At 39.1% G+C, this 15,773-nt stretch overlaps 2 protein-coding genes across 2 annotated transcripts; one reads left to right on the top strand and one right to left on the bottom strand.

The window, feature by feature from the left end:
* Positions 1-319: 319 nt before the first annotated feature.
* Positions 320-6,879, top strand: cnih1 (cornichon family member 1). Its single transcript, XM_071524502.1, has 5 exons — positions 320-457; positions 1,385-1,453; positions 4,057-4,169; positions 5,075-5,218; positions 5,369-6,879. Exons 1-5 carry the CDS (start codon positions 377-379, stop codon positions 5,394-5,396), a joined length of 435 nt encoding a protein of 144 aa, XP_071380603.1. The 5' UTR covers positions 320-376; the 3' UTR covers positions 5,397-6,879.
* Positions 6,880-7,413: 534 nt separating this feature from the next.
* Positions 7,414-13,341, bottom strand: cdkn3 (cyclin dependent kinase inhibitor 3). Its single transcript, XM_071524501.1, has 9 exons — positions 13,299-13,341; positions 12,656-12,755; positions 12,419-12,474; positions 12,262-12,306; positions 11,043-11,265; positions 9,628-9,659; positions 8,976-9,079; positions 8,693-8,772; positions 7,414-7,548 (listed from the first exon to the last, which is right to left on the bottom strand). Exons 2-9 carry the CDS (start codon positions 12,733-12,735, stop codon positions 7,521-7,523), a joined length of 648 nt encoding a protein of 215 aa, XP_071380602.1. The 5' UTR covers positions 12,736-12,755; positions 13,299-13,341; the 3' UTR covers positions 7,414-7,520.
* Between the last annotated feature and the right edge of the window lie 2,432 nt (positions 13,342-15,773).

Genomic DNA, 15,773 nt, shown 5'->3' with positions numbered 1-15,773 from the left:
TCCAAATGAATCCTTTTCGGGTTCACGCTGTACAGAAAATAGTAGGCAGTGAAGTAAGTTTTCATTTGATGATCCTGCTGTCAGATCTAATTAATGAATCTAATTTAAGTTAAACTTAAAACTTAATCGGGTGCATGTAAAGTATGGATTTTGAAAACGTTATTATAGGTAAATACTTGAATTTTCGATGCCTAAATTAATACGTTATTTAATGTGTTGCAGCAACGCCGCTGAACACTGTATATGATCTGGAACGCAACCTCTCATTTTGTCTCGCGTTATCTGTAATCGAACTGTTGCGCGTGACGACAGACTGGTGACAGATCTCAAACCTGCGGCTACATCCTGAGCCAGCGACAAGCCAGCTGGAGAAAAAATGGCGTTCACATTCGCGGCCTTTTGTTATATGCTTGCTCTATTGCTCACGGCAGCGCTTATCTTCTTCGCTATCTGGCACGTAAGTACACATTCAAATAACCTTTGATGAGATTAGGCACCTATTAATCCAACAAGACTGATAACGCGCTGGAAGAAGGTGGCTGATAACGTAACGGTTGGGCTAACGTCAGGCCAGTCATCAAGCTAGCTTAGCGAAGATAGCCGGGGTACGTTAACGTTGCAGTTGTCGGGTTACGTAGCTCACCGCGGATCTTCTCAGTGTCTGGGTAGAAGTTATCGTAGGAAACTACATAGACGTTGCTGCGCTTTGCAACCAGGAAATATAACCTGAAACGCATCCATTCTAGAATGAATGGCACACACCCTTTCGCTGGCTAGCAGCTAGCTAACGTTAGCAGCAACACATCCGAGCAGGCAGTGTTGTTTTTTTTAATCTACACCCTGTACTTATTATTCTCTTAAACCGTTCATCTATTTGCCACTGTCTGATACAGCAAACCTATGTGAACCAGCTGGTCTGGATCGCCAACTGATTAATACGCGGTTGCTTGGTAGCCGAGTAGCTAGCTAGCTAGCTAACTAGCCTCCAAGTTAATCCTGGAACGACGCCGCTCATGGGATGCTGTCATCTGTTTCCTTGAGCTTCTTCCCCGTTATGTCTATTCCTTCGCTTTGTGATAGATTATCTAAGGGGTAAAATTAAGATGCAGTTTTTACGTTAAAGTAAGATATTTGCCCGCGACTCTAAATTAGCTTACTATAAGAAAAAACAACAACAAAAAAGATATGTTGTGTTCAAGTACGTAGAAAACGTCCCATCGTGTTGACACAATTCACAGTCTCAAATAAGTTAAAAGCCAATCCATATTTTCTGATTCAGCAGTACAAGCGACAATGGGCCAAAACACATTTCACCCAATAAGACATTTGTATTGAATTATTCTCTGTATACTGTTCAACTCTGATTTTCTTCTTGCTCCTCCAGATAATAGCATTTGATGAGCTGAAGACTGATTACAAGAATCCTATTGATCAGTGTAACACTTTAAATCCGGTAAGTGCTGCCACTGGACACGATGACGCCCCTTCCTTGCCTCTTTGACTGCATGCAGATATGCTTTGTTGAAAGTGTTTTGTTTAGGATGAGTTTATCCGCCTATCAGTCTTTGAATTGATTTCTCTGCACTGTTATGCTAAATAACCTGCCTGTTATGAATCGAGTGATCTTGTCAGCTGTCAAACTCTAACGCATTTTGTTGTTTTGTTTTTCTAATCTGCTTTTTTACATTTTTGTTAACGGCAAAAAGACAGTTGAAAAGGTCAAAAAGATTAAAAGAGTCAAAATTGCATTAAAGGTTTGTACCCAATCTTCGATTTAAAATGCCCGCTCAGTTCAATTCAGTCTGCAGTCTGTCATTTTGCACGGGGGAGTGTTTGCAAACGTCTTTTCAGTTAACTAATCTCACAGGAAAGACCAGGGTTAAGGTCAGGATTAGACTACATGCCACCTGTGCCTCAGGTTTCTAGTCTCCTGTGTTTGCATTTCAGACCAGTTTTTCCTTTAAAAAAAAAAAAAAAAAAAAGTCTTCATTTTTTGGCTCAGTTGTGGATGTTAAGAGTGCGATTTTGTTTTCTAATCTACATTATCTCAAAGTGCAGCTTTAATGATTTTGGCTGTTTTTTTTTTTCTTTAAATGCTGGCATGTGCACTTGATTGTCCTTGAACGTAATGTCTAGATTCATTATACATTTTATGCTGTGTATATATTTTTTTTTTATTGCATAGGGGCCGTGGTGCTCATCAAAAGCATTGGAACATGCAGTAGTAGGCATAACAATATTCTCCATGGTGAATTATCCAATGTTATTGATGATCGATAAAGTATAGCTGTTAACTGAAAAGACTTGCAAATGCTCAAAACATGCATGATATTTATTACAACCTACCCTTTGTTTGCATATAGTGTTGTTTTATAGTTACTGGTAAATTCCCAATAAACTCAGTGAATCAGGTAATTTGTGCTCAGTTGGGACTACAGTAACCTGAAACTAGCCCTATACACTGCCCTGACTATACCATGCTTTTACATAATGTTCATCTTAATCATGTAAAAGTCAGAAGTATATCCTGTAGTTCACCTACAAGAGCTAATTGGATTTTGCACCAAAGCCTTTTTAAACATGATTTTGTGGGATTTTGTCCCTAAGCTGTGGTTCAGGATGAAGTTCAGTTGGTGGCAGCATAAAATGAATTTAATGTGTTCCAGGTCTAAATGAAACCTTTTGTTTTGTAGCACTAATTGTATTACTTTGGTATGTGGAGTAGGCTACAATTTCATTAAGCAATTAGCAAAAGTAAGCTATACAAGCTCAATTTTGGCTATAAACCTTTATCACCTGTGGTTTGGGACAGATGGCTGCAGAATCCCAACACTCCCTAGCTCAGCAATATTTAGGACTGCTGATTGGTCAGTGATTTCAGTAGTGGGAGGAGTTATTTCAGTTAAAAGTACACATTTCTCTATCTTGATTTTAATCCATGGTGCACTCCTCACGTCAGTCTGCAGTTTTGAACATGGCCAGTCTTTTTGCGTGTGTAACGCTAAGCTCAATTGACACGTTTTTTTGTGCTGTGATCAGCTGTTTTGCATTTGGCAGCACAGTGCAGGATTTCAACACGTCAGCTCCCCTTCCCGCACCTTCCTCCTCCTACACGCCCCTCACCTTTCCATCTGTGGGCTGTTGGTCGTCCCCACCCCACCCCCTCCCCCGCCCTCCGCTCTATCTGAATGCATGGCTTCCATGTGGTGCCTCCATCTGCCCCCCTCAACCCCACACTAGATCTGACTCTGTCGCCCTGAGACAGGCTGCCGCATCGAGACTGCTAGTCCACACAGCATGGTCTTCCCCTCCGGTGTGTTGCCCCATCCGTTTGTCAGGAAGTGGGTTGAGCTATACGTTTGCCCTCACTGCAAAAAAAACCATGATGTTAAGATGCGCAAACTCTCTCCAGACCAAGTTGCTGATGGGTTTTCCCCTCTCATCTGTGATCAGACCTAATGATGCATGATGTCTGATGTTACACATGGTGTCAGCTCACAGTGCATGACAGAGCACTGTTAATGTATTTTACCTTTCTAAAAGCAGCCACAATATGTTACTTGTGACATTATTCTACACCTATAATAGTGTATAGTAAATGTAACATCAAGCTAGACCTAGTAGTGTGACTCAAGAGGATCAAGAGTGTGAAGCAAGAAAATTTGCTCAGCTGAAATAGGCCAGTTAAGCAGCTCGCTAGATTCCACATTTGTATTTTGCTCAATCTCTTGACTCACTCTGTGGAGGTCACCCTGCAATTTATAAATGTCTGCCTGTTTTAAATAGCCCAATTTGGTCCTTGTTGGAAGGACAGATTTACTTTGAGCACCGTCTGTCTGATCAGTGTATTTTCTTGTGGCCTGTGTGCTTTAGAGTTTAAAAGGGAATATTTTGTCTAGACAATTTGTCAAGAATTTCTGTCTGTTTCATGCAGTACCATCAGTAAATATCAGCATACAGACCAATCTGAGAATGAGCACCAGGGCAACCATCAGTATCCCATTGAACTGTCCAGTGAATGTGGAGCCTAATGTTTTCTTCTTTTGCTCTTTCCAGCTGGTGCTCCCAGAGTATCTCATCCATTTCTTCTTCTGCGTGATGTTCTTCTGTGCCGCGGAGTGGCTCACCCTCAGTCTCAACATACCACTGCTGGCTTACCATGTCTGGAGGTGAGATGAACTCTTTGATCGGCGAGCTGCGATGAGGAGATTGGTAGCAGGCTCATCTCTCCATGTTTAGTGTACTACAGTGGTTTTAGATGAGCCAAAGCTAGTTTAAACTGTCCACTAAACATACACATGCTAAAGTGTGGGCATGCACTATAGTAAACTTAATAACAGGGTTCCTACAGGTGCTGGAAATCCTTGAAAACACTTGAATTTTAATGTGGTGTTTTCAAGGTTTGAAAAGTGCTTGGATTTTGAATAAAGTGCTTGAGACTGCTTGAAATTGTAACATTAATTGCATTACTTTCATAATAAATCGCTATCTGACTGAATAGTTTGATTTTTAGATAAAGAAATAAAATAAGTCGCAGAGAGATAGCCTAATTGCTTTTGCCTTTCTCACAAAATGAAGACGACTCCGCTCGAGCCTCGCTTGCCACTCTGCGCATGTGTGTTTTATATTAATATTAATTATTATGTAGCAACCATTAATAATATTAATGGTCGCATCATTACAGCATTGCTGTCACGAAACATAATTTTGGTTGTTTATAGCACAATATCATCTGATTTAATGTGATGAAGAAGTGAAATAATCATTTTGAGTATATATATGTATATAAATATGTAATTTACCACAGCTGTAAGGTGCTGGAAAAGCTTGAAAATGCTTGAAAAGTGCTTGAATTTGACTTTGGAAAAGGTGTAGGAACCCTGTAATAAATATTGAACATTAAGAGGTGAAACTTCTGCTCTTCTTCTCATTACACAATGCTTTGATGATTAAAGAACTTGTTTGCCAAAAAAAAACCCTCTGTGTATTCTTTTGACACAACTCGCAAAACAAATTAACATTTTCAAATTGGCCTATTCTCATGAAAATTTACTTTTTTAAAATCATCCTCCAGGTATATGAGCAGGCCAGTGATGAGCGGCCCGGGACTCTACGACCCAACAACCATCATGAATGCCGACATCCTGGCGTACTGTCAAAAAGAAGGCTGGTGCAAACTGGCTTTCTACCTCCTGTCATTCTTCTACTATCTCTACGGGTACGAAAAGTGTCTTGTGCCTTTTTGTTTCTCTGTCCTCTGATTTCATGTTTTGGGTCGATGTGTTTGCTAGCAGTTTGAACTCAAAGCAAGTAACGTTTCACTCCTTGTTCCACTTCCTTATCTTCTGTTCTTTTTGTTTTTTTACAGGATGATCTACGTTCTGGTGAGCTCTTAAACCGGGAGGAGGAGAAGGAAAAAAAAAAAACAAAGGATCTGCATGTACAGTAGACGACCAAACACTATGATCTTAGTGTCTGGTGCTGGAAACTGGACCTGCTGAAGCACCACCGTTCAGCAACACGAGAAACCATTTCAACAGGATGAACTCTCGACCCCACACACACACACACACACACACACACACACACAGTGCAGAGCGTCATTTTGGAAACATTTAGCCCGTTTTAAGAGAATATCTCGGTCGCAGCGTTCCTCACATAGCTCTATAGTTTAAATTTTATGGAAGAACGACGAGCCTGGACTGACTCTAATTTTTTTTTTGGTTTTGTTTTCCTTTTATTTTTAACGGTGTGGTGATTTTGATGCGTGGGATTTAAATAAAGGTTTTCATCTTGTTTCCCCAACTTTTGACTGTTTACAAATTAGATAGACAACGTTATTTTCAAGTGTGCATTATCAGTGAGATTCTAAGCCGTGTGCTTTTAACAGCATTAGCATTTTCTGTGAATTAGACCCCAGGCTTTTAGAGCATATTTACATATGCAATGTGATTCACTACCGTTAACTAAATCAATAAGGAAATTGTTAACCAGATTTTTGTCCCCCCCTCCCCAGATGCATAAGGGTCTTTTTAGATGAACATTTGGTTTTGGGACTCAGTAAAGATCATTATCACTTGATGAAACATGTTGCACAGGGACAGTCGTCGTCTGGTTGTCACAAAAACAGTTTTCAAACTATTTGATACTTTATTTTTTCCCAGATTTCTTCAGACCCATCCAGCATCACATTCAAATCTTGTAATCCTTGTCCTATTTTGCGTTTTGTCTCGATTTAGTCCTTGTACATCCCGAGTAGAAAAAGCGCTGTGTATGTGATCTGTAATTCTCTTTTTAGAAGAAACGCCCTCGCAACTATTGAACCTTTACTAACCGAAAAGGTCGACTCAACAGTACAACAGCAGTGTATTCAGCTTTAGCAGGCGAGAGCACATCGTCATCTTCTGCATTCGAGCTTTGGTAGGAAACGGCTTTTGTGCCATACTGTTGAATATACCTTTTGAATTCCTTGACTGTTTGACATTTTTGTCATCGTTTTTGTTTTATTTTGTTCATTTGGACACCAAATATTCCACTGCGTTAGGAACTCCAGTGTCTATTTATTGTGTGTTATTTTTTTTTTTTTACTTTTTGTCTTCAGGATGTTAAACACTCCTTGTAGTGTCACTGATCATTTTCTATATCAAATCTGGAAAGTGATGTTTTATTTTGTTCAGAGTTGAGGCCATCAGACAAAATTTTTCTGAAATACTAGTGTATTTATTGCCATTTTCATACTTGTAAATTTATCAGGGAAAGGGATGACAATTTGTCACAGATCTTTTTTTTTTATTTTAATGTATTGCTTAGATCCCACCAAGTCACATCTAGGGAATGACAACTTGAGTTCATATGAATCTGAATAAACCTATCCCACTGTACGTGTCTGTGGACTAGAATTTCATTTTAACCCGATACTTTTAAAGGAAACATTCGTACATGAATTGAAAAACGATATTAAAACCCCTTGTGGCCCAGGTTAGATGTTCTCATGGGAGTAACAGATCCCATGTAATGCATTCCTCTTCAGACAGGAGAAAATCATATTACAAAGTGTTAAAAATTATATTTTCTGACTGTAAAATTGACTGACTGCAAATTTTGTTGATGATTGTACATCTAAGATCCAAGAGCAGTTATGTGAAACAGAAAAAGGATCTGATACCAGGGCAGAAAATCACATTCAAGTACTTTTCAATTACTTTAAAAGGTCTTGTTTGGTATAATTCAGTGATTCAAAATTGGTGTGTTTTGGGTTACAATATGACATTGGTCAAAGCTAGACTTCATATAGGTATTTTTTTTACTTGTAAAGTCAAGAAATCCTGGTGAAGTCATTTTAAACTTCATATCAAAACAAATCTCCATCACAGGGCTTTTCCCCAATGTGAAGGAGAGAGAACTGAGGCATACTGATGAATTTGGTGCTTTATTTTAATAAAAAAAAAAATATCCAAGTAGTTTCAAAATTCATTTTCAGAATCTTTTAAGGCCTTATTTTTTCTCAAATCCACAAACTTTCACGGATTCTCAAGGCCTGCTGGAACCCTGTGAAATAAAAAAAAGTGTACATTTAGCTAATACTCAGGTCCAGACTGACACACTGAGTGAGCAGGTAGGGGTTCAGTGTCTTGCTCAAGGGCACTTGGGACTGTTGAGGGACATGTCGGATAATTCATGGATCCAACGTCTGACTTTTTGGTTGCAACCGCGAGGCGACCGCGCCTTCCTGCCAAAAAATAGTTAATCAACTGTGATGCCGACCTGAATAAAGGAGTTTCATGTGACAGTATTATACTGGTAAGAAGATATGAAACATTAGACAGAGATACGGGGCGAGAGGGGATGTGGGGTTGTGGTGGGCAACGTTTCAGGAAACGGCTATCAGAGGATATTCACCAAATATCACATCATCGCTAAAATGTTGGAGTTGATGACTGAGAAGCTCCGGTCCAGTTTAATTCACCTTTGAATGCAAGTATTACTTTTCACAATAGAGTACATATACAGCGGGTGGCCTTTTCTTAGCTGACATTCTTAATATTTTTAATAAAAGCCCCATTATTTCATAAATAGGGATGGGATGATATGCTAATCTCATGATATAATTCAATACAACCACGATATGATGTAAGAAATAAAAGATGCACAGTCAACAACGTTTGACCGTTCTTTCTATCAGTGGCATTGGCTCGCTAGAATGTAAACAACCATTTTAAAATGTCAGTACAAAGTGCAGATAATATAATTTGGATGAAGAGTTTATGAAATTGTGATGGTCGAGCGTCTCAAACGTTTGTGATTCCTACAGCAGAATAAAATAGCTAATATCGCGATTCATTTTTCAGAATTTCGATATATCATCCCATCCCTATTCAATGCATGTGATACGATAAATGCAGGAAAATAATTTGAACTGGCTTATAACACAGCAACAATATTTCCTCATGTGTTTTATTTGATTGTAATAGTGAGGATGACCAAAAAGCAATATATTAGAGTATTCTTTTAAAGTGCAATCATTAGAGAATACAATTATATCACGCATTATCATAAAAGAAACGCAGACACTCGAGCGAGTTTAAAGAGATCAGTATTTTGCACGCTTATGCTGCACTTGGCTCATGATTTGAAAAAAAAACAACAACAACAACAACTCCACATGAAGGGCAGCGATCACCGAGACACTGACCGCTCGCGCTCTGTTGAAACCTCTTTGCCGTTTTGGTAGGCTGTGTACTTTTCCCGAAACTCGTGGAGGAAGTTGTATTGCTGTGGGAAAGTAAAATTTAAAAAAAAAAGGTATCAGCACCATGTACAGTATGTTTAAAAAATGGTCACACACACAAAGCAATAATTGGAGAATTCATTGAGATCCAGCAGCAATAAAAACACAAATTTCAAACAAAGAGGGGAAAAAAAAAACACGAATCAGTAAGTGGAGATTGAGAGAGGATGAAAACAAAATCAGTCACCTTCACTGTTTGTATCGCTCCGCCTCCTCGAAGCTCCCTGAGGATCTCGATGGCTTTGTTTGCCGTCATGGTAACGGACATCTGCAGCAGCAGGCAGGCAGCGACTGAACAGGAGAAAACAAGAGGGGAGGGGGGGGGGGGCACAAAACCAGGAGAGAGGATTTTTAATATACAAAACAGGTCACACTTCATGAAGTATCTAGAAAAGCATCAAGAAAAATCACATCCCTCTAGGACAGTGGTTCTCAACGTGGGGTCCGTGGACCACCAGGGGTCCTTGAGAGCGTTCCAGGGGGTCCCCAGCAACTGGATGAACTGTTTAACTTCACCACCATTTAATTTACAAGAAGTTAACACAGTTGGAGAATGTAGAAGAATGACTGTTGTGATCATAGTTTCACTGTTATCTCTCTACCCACAATACAGATAGTCATGGGATTCTGGACAAAATCATATCTAACAATAAAAATATTCTCAGATTTGGGTCCGAGAGACAAAATCTCATCAAATGGGGGTCCATGGCTCTAATGTGGACTAAATTATGGGGTCCTTGATATGAAAAAGGTTGAGAATCACTGCTCTAGGATGATGTTGACAAGACAAAAAAAACCACAGGATCATGTTCAAAATAAATAAAATAGATTATTCTTACTTAATCCAGAGCGTCCCAAGCCTCCGTAACAGCTGAGGGGAGAAAAAAGCATAAAATCCTGTCAGAAAACGACTGTAAAACGTAAAGTAAAGTGTTCAGTTGTGTGTCAGGAGAGAAATGACTTGGGGATAACCTAATTATAGCAGATAGGTATTCTCTAGTGAAGATATACTCCAGCTCTCTAGGACTGCCTGGTACTCTAATCAGATCTGGGCAATAAAAAAAACACAAGATGCTCGATTCATAGAAAGTATGACTGCAGTAAGGCCTTTTTTAAAAACCTCTATTCATCCAGGGAAGGTTTTCTTGCTCTTTTGCAGCAACACCCTGCTTCACATTTCCATTACAGCTATACTGGGGTGTGTCCAGTACAACCAGTTTTCTCCCGCTCTCCTTCTCTGCTGGAGCAGCTGGGGAGTTAAGCGCCTCTCTCTCAAGGGCTTTTCAGCAGCAGTCGGTTAGAGGAGGGGAAAGGTTTACTGATCAGCTTTCCCTGCTGAGATTTGACCCACCGATGCTGGGGTACGAACCGGCAACCTTCCAGTCACTGCACAAGCCGCTTCTCTAGACTTTGTGCTTCCACTGGTTCACAACTGTTATCTGCAGTTATTTGTAGAGGTTATATGTAGTAACCTCAAAACCTTCCTGTTCTCCAGAGCCTTTGATTAGAGTCTGCATATTGCACTCTTGTATTATTGTTACTACCGTTACATCCATCTTATGTTATTTTATTGTTGTTTTTATTCATACTTCATATTTTATTGCTCTTATTGCTGTATTGTTTTATTATTCTTTTTATTTATTTATCTTGTTGCTATTTTACTTATTACTATTGTTTTTAATTACTTTTCTGTGAAGCACTTTGAACTGCTTGTGCATGAAATGTGCTATATAAATAAAGTTTGACTTAATGTATTTGGCTTTAATAAAGTAAAATTTCTTGTTAGTTTGCCAAGCTGCATATTGTTTTATTTGCAACATGATTTCCCTTTTTTTGACTCTTGAATTGAATCTGAAATTGACGCACCAGAGAAACCTTATTTTATGTATATTTTGTTAACCAGCATATGGACTTTCTCAGTTATTTGCTTTAATAAAAGGACAAATCATGTAACAATCTTCTTCCCCTTCTACTCTTATTAAACAAATACATAAATTAAAGAAGAATTCTGATTTTACAAATGCTACTTGTTTATAGGTTTAGCTGATGAAGATTGTGATATATAGTTGGTTTGACTGCTGTTGACAAAATGCACTTATTGTAAGTCGATTTGGACAAAAGCGTCTGCCAAATGACGTAATGTAATGAAAAATCCACTCTAACACTGTTATATTTTATCAATCTGTGATTTTCAATGCATTCCCATTTTGTGATGAAGTGCTGTTATTTAATCTCTCAGGATCTGCACACTCACTGGATGACAGTCCTCCTGCTGTTCTGCAGGTTGAGCTGAAGTTCCTCCAGGATGTGGCAGCACTGCTCCAGCTCAGGAGCGCCCCCATCTGGGAAGGGCATGTGGTGCACGGTGAAGCCCCGCTGCTGGTAGGCCTCCAGCAGGGAGGGGACCCGGTACTTGTGAAGTTCGCCTCTGGTGCAGAAAACAAACACGTCCTGCACTCCCTGGTTCTGGAGCTCCTCTGTTCATGAGACAGGAGGCCGGGATGCAAGTCATCAAAACTGACAAATCACTGCTAACAGATCAAATACCTCTTATCTCCAAAAAGCCTTTTTTTCCTCTCGCTTGTTCATATTTCTATACATATCACTTACATCATTAAATATTTGTTACATTTATTGGCTAATCACTGTAGCTTCCAATATTATTGGATGCTTCTAATGTTGGCAAATGAGGAATTAAAGTTCATTTTACTGTTGCACAAATTGCAAGTTGTTCTGGATAAGAGTGTCGGCTAAATACCTAAAATATAAAAGTAATCAAGACTGACATTTATGTATTTTTTAAACTACATAAAGGGTTTTGAACTTAGGTAGGCCTGTTATGTCTTTCCAACATGCTATTTTGTGTCTTGTGCTTTGTTTCTTTGTGTTTTATGTTGCTGCATACTGTATTGCATCATTTTGTTTTGTGATGGATTAATTCGATCTAGGTAGGTTCGTTAAAGTCCTTTGAGACATGCTTATAAATAAACTTGACTTGATGATGCAAATGTTTTAATCAGATAAAAACATTGTTAAAAAAAACAAACTAATATTGGTTTAGAGGTATAAGGTTTTCACACAACAGCAGCACAATAATTCAGAATCATTCAGATATGGATGCATTTCTTTTGCAAACATATCTAATTCAGTCTGGAAGAAAATCGTAATATTCAGATCTGGGTCAAACAATGTGAAAATAACTGACAGCGTGGGGTTTATAGCATCAGGACAATCCAGATACTGTCAGGAGAGTTAATCACATTAAATTGACTTTCAAATACTTCAATGTGAATATCTAAACTTTCTGTCATACACTGTATTGCATTATGTTGCAAACCCCACCTATCTAGTACCCCAAACAGGTTAAACAGGAACTAAAATCTATTTGTGGATACCATTCGGTCCAGATCTGTAATATTCAATGTAAACATTGAATACAATGTATACATTGAGGACCAACAAAGTCATCTTACCAGTATCTCTCTGCAGATTTCTGCGGATATCTTTGTATTTGCATCCTGAAAGAAGACCAAACAAATATTTATCAGAGATTATGACCACTTGCACAAAAACTTATGAATAAACAAGAGTAGTGGCGTGCCAACTGTACTGTAACAAACCACACTTTACCTGGCAATGGACATATACCAAGAAACTGGGAGCACTCCACTACAGACAGAGGTAACCTTAAAGCCAATCAAAATAAAACACACATTAACATACAGCATGCTTCTATATTTAAAACATCTGAAAATGACCACTGTCTATCCAAATATAACTTTCATCAACAACACACTAACATAAAACACACACACACACACACATTTTGGTCACCAGGCCAAAAACAGAACAGCTGTTAAAACCTACCAGGAGATCTGGAAGGGAGTCAGCTGCTCCTCTCCGACATCCTCCTCTTCAGATGAAGAGTCAAACTCACTTGTCCTCATGGCTTCAGCCTAACAAACTACTGAGACAGCAGTTAGGACATTAAAAATCAATGAGGAGAGTTAGAGAAGAAGCTGATCACTTTGTAGACTTAGAGAAGAAACTGATCACTTTGTAGACTTACAGAAAGCCTATGCCACGGTGTCCAGTGGACTTAAATAGTCAGCAAACCGGTCTGACACGTTTTTCCCCCAAACCTTTGTAAGTGGACTATGCAAAACCTATTCCAATAAAGACACCACATCATTTAACCAACAGTATTACATTTGAGAACGACTACCTAATTTCTGCATGAATGTTGCACGGAAGTATAGCAATGAGCCGAAGTGAGGATATTTGTTAGGATCAATGTTGATGCACACATGCAGCTGCTGCTGAGAGTAGCTAACGTTAGCTTTGTAGCTAAGCTAACTTTAGCCTTGGATATTACACTCTCTCCTGTGAGAAGGAAGCAAAATGGAGACTAACCGGGTCTTTCTAACCTTTCTAACCAATATCAGAAAAATAAATATGTAGTATTATGCAAATACCTAAAATCTAGACACCATTTATCTTTATTCCTCACCTGTCATGCAGTCCTGTGCGGTGTTTTGACAGCTGGTGCTGCTTCGGTTTAAAAACTCCAAGATCCCACCAGCCAATCAGATCCAAGCCCTTCTCTTAACCACGCCCCTTTGAAAAACAAATCAAGTTTGTGTGCGCTCGAAGTATCCTCCTGCCTGATCTAGAGGGGCGGAATCTACAATACTTCCATGTATTGAGGTTGTTGTTGTTTTTTTACGTCCACGTAAAATAAAATATAAGATTATAAAATGTGAGATTGTGTGTTTCAAATGTTTCATGAACTTGACAGAATCGATTTGTATATCCTAATAATCTAAAAATGTATGTTAATCTATAGAATTCTAGCCTACTTGATTACATTCACAGAATAAAAAATATTTAATTCCATTAAAAATAATCGGATTTTAATGTTTTTGTAGGAAAGCAGACTACTCTTGAAAAAATAGGCGAATCACCATATTAAACCCCCTTTATAAACCATATAAAGACTGGATAATATGCTGTGTGAACTAAATTAACTAAATGTTTTAAGAGATATATGAACTAAATGAAGCACAGCAGAGGTCATTACTGTGATAAAAGCAAACTAGAACATGTGCAGGTTAAATAAATGACAGAATAAGACACATATGTATATCCATCCCTCAGTAGCAGAGTTGCGCCCTGGCCACGGAGCGTCAGGACATCTGCTGTGTCTGACTGTCCGCCCAATGCGCCACACCGCCGAGCGCGAGGCTACCGCTCCTCACGCCGCAAATGAATGAAATCAAGTTTTTGCAGTGGAAAGGGAAAACTGAACTGATTTCGGATCAGTACATAATAGGCCTCGCTGCATCGTTTAAAATGTCTGGAGTGGAAATATTGGACAGCTAATTGAGGTGAGTTTCTTGTGTGTGTGTTTTTTTTTTTTTTTTTACATCTTTGGCTTCAGCAGCCTATCTTTCCTCTTCTGTTCCTTTCTTTGGGATTCTGGGATATTTGGACATCACTGAGGGTATCACTTTGGAAGTAAGTATTATCATTTATTTTTTATATATACGTGTATGTACAACATGGACTTGCAGCCTACATGATGAAAATGTGATTTATAACGCAGTTTGATTGCAATAAAGTGGTGTGAGAAGGCTTAAGGAGTGCTATTATTAATCTCTTTATCACTGATCTTATTTGCTTTATTTGTAGGTTTAAATACGAGGCTATTGCTTATATCTTTTTTTTTTTATTCATTTTTGCTGATCTGTCGCTCTCCTTCTGTCAGCAGACTTATAAGGAGGGATCTTGGCTTCAGCAGCCATTTCCCCTGCAGAGTTGAGCTCTTTGGCTGGCTTGCCACTTCCTTAACAGAGGGGCTGCTGGCAGGGGCAACATCTGAGCAGGTACTGCAAACAAACACACACACACACACAGACTTAGAAGTGACTATAGAACTGATTCAGCATGTTATTCTGACTTCTCCTATAGGATTATAGCCAGCAGTATATTAGCAAACAGGAAAACATATTGATAGAATTTGCAGTTTTGCTTCAAAATATCACTCAAATTAAACTTTTTGCGTAATATTCAGCCTGTTTAATAAAATTTCTGTGACCGTTTGGTGAGGAAGAGGTTAATGGATCAGTTCAGCTACATTGCTGAGAGAAAGGAGGTTGACTTCTCTGCTTTGTGCCTATTGTGCATCTGATATACAATCCGGTCCAATTTTGGAGGATAGAGTGAATACACAGGGGAAGCTGCTTTTCTCTGCATGGTGGAGTTCATCAAACTCAGCTCAGTGCTTCTCTCTCTCTTTACAGTCTTAACAGCTTTCTGACTGCGGGGAAAGAAAAAAAAAATTTAAAAACTGTAATTTGCACAGTTTGTGACGGTTTGAGCACATGAACCGCAGAGTGTTTGCAAACAGCTTTGTTTGTGTTCTCTGCTGCACAGGTCATGAAGCCTCAAGAGGGAGAGCTTGTCACTGAAATCTCCAAGGTAAATCTTCCCTCATTATCCAGCCTGGCATCGTTAAAGGGACAGTTCACATTAAATTCTCAAAGTTCTTATTATTTGCAAAAGCAGCAGTAGATACACAGTAAAATCCCTCTGATGTCCAAGAGTGCATTGCAGGGCATTAATACATTTCCATTAACATTTTAGATGTTTAGCTGACACTTTTATCCACAGCTGGAAGGAGTGCAAAGGTCAACGCATGTGCACCTTGTCTATAGATCTAATTTCTATACCTAATATTTAACACCTGCTATCTTCTCAGCTACAATGCATGGTCTCTGAGCTGAAGACTGGCTTCTCCACCGCCCTGCTGGAGCTGAGTCAAATCCAACATGGAGACACTTATCTGAGGGAGGAGCTGGAGGAGAACAGGAGGAGCTGCCAGAAGAAAGCTCTCCGCCTGGAGGCCCTGGTCGAGGCTCTGAGGGTCAGGTTCAGTTTGGGTTTTCTTTAGTGGGACTTTTTTTGTGTTATATTATTTACATAG

This window comes from Centroberyx affinis, unplaced genomic scaffold (assembly GCF_046629955.1).
Source record: "Centroberyx affinis isolate AG114_WGS23_722 - 3 ecotype Tasmania unplaced genomic scaffold, CSIRO-AGI_Caff_v1 ptg001198l_1, whole genome shotgun sequence".
Taxonomy (NCBI): domain Eukaryota; kingdom Metazoa; phylum Chordata; class Actinopteri; order Beryciformes; family Berycidae; genus Centroberyx; species Centroberyx affinis.
Note: the sequence above shows the minus strand (reverse complement) of the source record. Positions and strands in the feature narration are given on the sequence as shown.